Source organism: Bos mutus, chromosome 8, assembly GCF_027580195.1.
Source record: "Bos mutus isolate GX-2022 chromosome 8, NWIPB_WYAK_1.1, whole genome shotgun sequence".
NCBI classification, from domain to species: Eukaryota; Metazoa; Chordata; class Mammalia; order Artiodactyla; family Bovidae; genus Bos; species Bos mutus.
This window is the reverse complement of record NC_091624.1, coordinates 52,088,958-52,093,055: the sequence shown is the minus strand read 5'-3', so window position 1 is coordinate 52,093,055 and position 4,098 is coordinate 52,088,958. Positions and strand designations below refer to the sequence as shown.

The 4,098-nt window shown below is 44.4% G+C and overlaps 1 protein-coding gene across 1 annotated transcript; it reads right to left on the bottom strand.

The window, feature by feature from the left end:
* Window positions 1–271: 271 nt before the first annotated feature.
* LOC102288063 (olfactory receptor 13C7) lies at window positions 272–2,557 on the bottom strand. Its single transcript, XM_005909969.2, has one exon. It carries the CDS (start codon window positions 1,587–1,589, stop codon window positions 630–632), a length of 960 nt encoding a protein of 319 aa, XP_005910031.2. The 5' UTR covers window positions 1,590–2,557; the 3' UTR covers window positions 272–629.
* Window positions 2,558–4,098: the final 1,541 nt, after the last annotated feature.

The following is a 4,098-nucleotide window of genomic DNA, read 5'->3' as shown; positions in this document are numbered from 1 at the left end:
GCACTGGGATGACCCAGAGGGATGGTATGGGGAGGGAGGAGGGAGGAGGGTTCAGGATAGGGAACACATGTATACCTGTGGCGGATTCATTTTGATATTTGGCAAAACTAATACAATTATGTAAAGTTTAAAAATAAAATAAAATTTAAAAAAAGAATTAAAATGACAATAAAAATAAAGTACAATGAGGATAAAGATAAAAATATTACTGTTGTTTGATATGGAGTAGGAAGAGCTGACAGGTGACCATAAAAGTATGGACCCATTCAAATATGGTCAGCGAGTGAGCCAAGGAGTGACTGAATTATAGACTATGAAAAGCTCTATAGAGTAGAGCTTTTATGAATTAGAAAATAAAACTTGAAGAGTTACTTTTCTTTGACATCAATTTGTTTAGTATGCATGGAAGATACAGAGAAGTAAAAGACTAGATCAGCAAGAATATACTTTTGTATAATTGCCTAGAGATTGATGGGAAAATTCACACTGACTGCTTTTCTATTCACACAAAGTTCTTGGGTATAATGAGGTTTTGTGTAATTATATGTACCTATGGAAACTTGCATGAACTTATCCCTTCATCTTATGCTCTTGAGACCCTCAGGTGAACTATCAGGACCCCTCCACCATCACCAGTTGAAGCATTTCTGAGTCACCAGGTTCCTCATAGCAGCCTTCACATCCTTGTTCCTGAGGCTGTAGATGATGGGGTTGAGCATGGGGGTCACCACCCCATAGAAGAGGGAGGTGAGCTTGTCTGCAACATCCTGTTTGTCTGCCCCCAGAGGGTCCTTGGATTTGGGCTTCCCATACATGAAGAGGATGGTCCCATAGAAGATGACCACAACTGTGAGGTGGGCAGAGCAGGTGGAGAAGGTCTTTTTCCTCCCCTCAGCTGAGGGGATCTTCAAGATGGTAGCAATGATGAACACATAGGAGAAAAAGATGAACAGAACTGGGATGCCCAGAAAGATCACATTGGCCATCGCCATACTGATTATATTGATGGAGATGTCAGCACAGGCCAACTTCAGGACAGCCAGGATCTCACAGGTGAAGTGGTTAATGACGTTGTCCCCACAGAAGGGCAGTCGCATTGCTAGGGATGTCTGCACCATGGCACTGGTGCTTCCAGCTACCCAGGAGCCAGCAGCCATGGGCACATAGACAGCCTTGCTCATGACCTCAGGGTACCTTAGAGGGTTGCAGATGGCCACATAGCGATCAAACGCCATCATGCCCAGAAGCATACACTCTGTGGCCCCCATGGCAAAGGAGAGGAACATCTGCACAGCACAGGCTGAGAAGGGAATGGTTTTCCTGGGTGTCAGGAAGCTGTCAAGGATGAGGGGGACTGAGGAGGTTGTGTAGCAGATGTCCAGGAAGGAGAGGTTCCCCAGGAAGAAGTACATGGGTGTGCGCAGGTGGGAGTCAAGGATGGTCACCAGGATGAGGACCCCATTGCCCAGCAGGATCACCAGGTACATGAGCAGGATGAGCACAAAGAACATTTTCTCCAGCTTTGGGTGGGCTGAGAGGCCCAGGAGAACGAACCCCACCAGGGGGGAGGTCCAATTGGATCTGTCCATAGTGTCTCCTCTCTGTCACCTGTTTGAACTCAAAAAGCCAACTTCATGATTCTCTGATACCCAAAGAGGCCAGAAAACCAGTGAGGAAACTTGTCCTGCTGAGCGCTTAGAGAACTCTTCTAGCAATCTGGGCAGTTCTTTGTGTTGTTCTAAGTAAAATGGAGAGAAATTTTTCAAAATCTACTTTATGGTGTTTGGCTGCCCATGAAAGTGTTACCAGATTGGGTTGAATTTTTCTAATCATGTTCAAGGTTGATGTCACACATTTACTTCAAGTTATACCATGTATGGCCAATTTATTTTCATCAATTTCTTGAGAAGTGTTACATTCCTTTTGTATGATTTCACCTGCTTTGGGGCACAGGACTGGTGGAAATAACTGATCTCCTTTGTGCTTAATTCCTGACCATTCCCCTCCAAGCATTTTTGGATGTTACCTTTCTCCTCTTTCACAGTTCCCTCTCTTACAGCCCCCAAGCCCCTGGGATATTCATTCATTTATTCCTTCGCTCACCTTCCAAAGCTCCTCAGAAGCATTTACCCAAAGAGCTGGCCTTTGCCAATCACTCATGGCCTGGCAAAGGCAATGGCAACCCACTCCAGTACTCTTGCCTGGAGAATCCCGTAGATGGAGGAACCTGGTAGGCTGCAGTCCATGGGGTCGCTAAGAGTCGGACACGACTGAGCAACTTCACTTTTCCTTTTCACTTTCATGCATTGGAGAAGGAAATGGCAACCCACTCCAGTGTTCTTGCCTGGAGAATCCCAGGGACGGGGGAGCCTGGTGGGCTGCCGTCTATGGGGTCACACAGAGTCGGATACAACTGAAGCTACTTAGCAGCATGGCCTGGCAATCGTTAAGTCCCTTTTCCTCTCTGGCCATCAGCTCCCTCATACTCACTCTGGAATGGATTGTTTTGAAAGGTATTCCATCCCAGGGACTAAATGACCTCTTGAATTTCTTGTTCTTGAACTGTCTGTCACTAAGATGTCCTTTATGATGCTGGGTCCACAACAGTTAATGTATATAGTATTGTGTGTGTATGTGTATATATATATATATATATATATATATATATATATATATATAGGTGTTCTCTTACCTTTTTTGTAAATAGGTCAATAAAGTAAATCACTTTTCTTCTGTCTGAGGAAGAAGCCTAAAATAGCCAATCGAGTCTGAAAGTAGCAGCCAGAGGAGTTAGCACCTGAGATGGATGAAAGCTAAATTTTCTTGGCTTTGTTCTGTTTCAGAAAAAATACACAAAGGACTGTCCATTGCATACCAGAAGCCATTTAAATCCCACTCTGCTACTGGTATTACTCTAGTCCCTGAGGTGATTTAAAGTTTAGAAGTTGAAGTGACAAAATTTGGAAACTCTATACATCTGAGATTATGTCCCCAAGATCCAATTATTCTGAAGTCCCGCCAGAAGCACTTTCTTTCCCCCTCCCTCTCTTTGTATCCATCCTGCTGAGCTAGTAGAAAGCATTAGAGAAAAAGGGTCATTCTGGTCCTGCCAGAGTTAACCTGACCCCCCCAGTCAGTGAGAACTCTCAGCAGAGCCCACAATAGAGCTGGAAGAATGTGAAACCCACAGGACAAACCCTTTAGCACCCCTGGCATTTCCAAATTTAGAATCTCAGGACTGGAAAAAAGCAAGTGTCCTGGAAGGTTCCCTCTTGTCTGTGTCCCACCAAATAAATTCAGAGTGCCTACAACAGGCCAGGCCTTCACAGGGCGTTCAGTGGTGAGGGGTTGGGGCGGTCATAAATGAATCTGGTTTCACAGGTAGTGCAGCTCTGGACCCGAAAATGGTCGGCTGATTGCAGAAATGATGTCCTTTTGTTTGAAATCTTTCTTTGGTGCATGTGTCTTATCCTCTCCAGAGAATAAATTTTTGTTAAGGTAGGTAAGGGACAGTCAACCAATGTCACAGAATGAGGGAGGGGGTGTAGGACCTGTGTTGCTTAGAGTTTTTTTCCCAATCCTCCTTATTTCAGCAGCATCCATCTTTATCCTTGGTCCCAGAGAGACCTGGTACAGCGGGTCCTCGGTGCTGTAGGTCTGGTTGTGGCTCAGCTCTCCTAGTTTCTGGCTTAGGATTTGGCTCTATTAGATCAGCCACTAGCCCATTCACTTTCCAGTGTTCAAAATGTCTTCACTCTGATATCTCCCTTCTTCTCCTTAACCTTGTTGATTTTGTCATTAAAAACAAAATTAAGCAAAACAAAGACGTATTATGGTAGTTTTTGCGGGTTTCACAAAGGAGCAAAATTAGATGCGTGTGTTCAGTCCTCCTTTATGCCTCAGTCCCGAGTCCATGCAGTTTCTAACACCCTCAATTGTTTTTCTATACATGTTGGTCATTGTTTCTTGTCTGTTTCTCTCCTGCTAGAATGTCAGTTTCACAGAGGCAGAGGTTTTTTTCCTGTATTGTTCACAGATGTATCCTAGATATATGAAAAATGTACCAGACTCACAGTAGGCATCAATGAACAGTTGCTA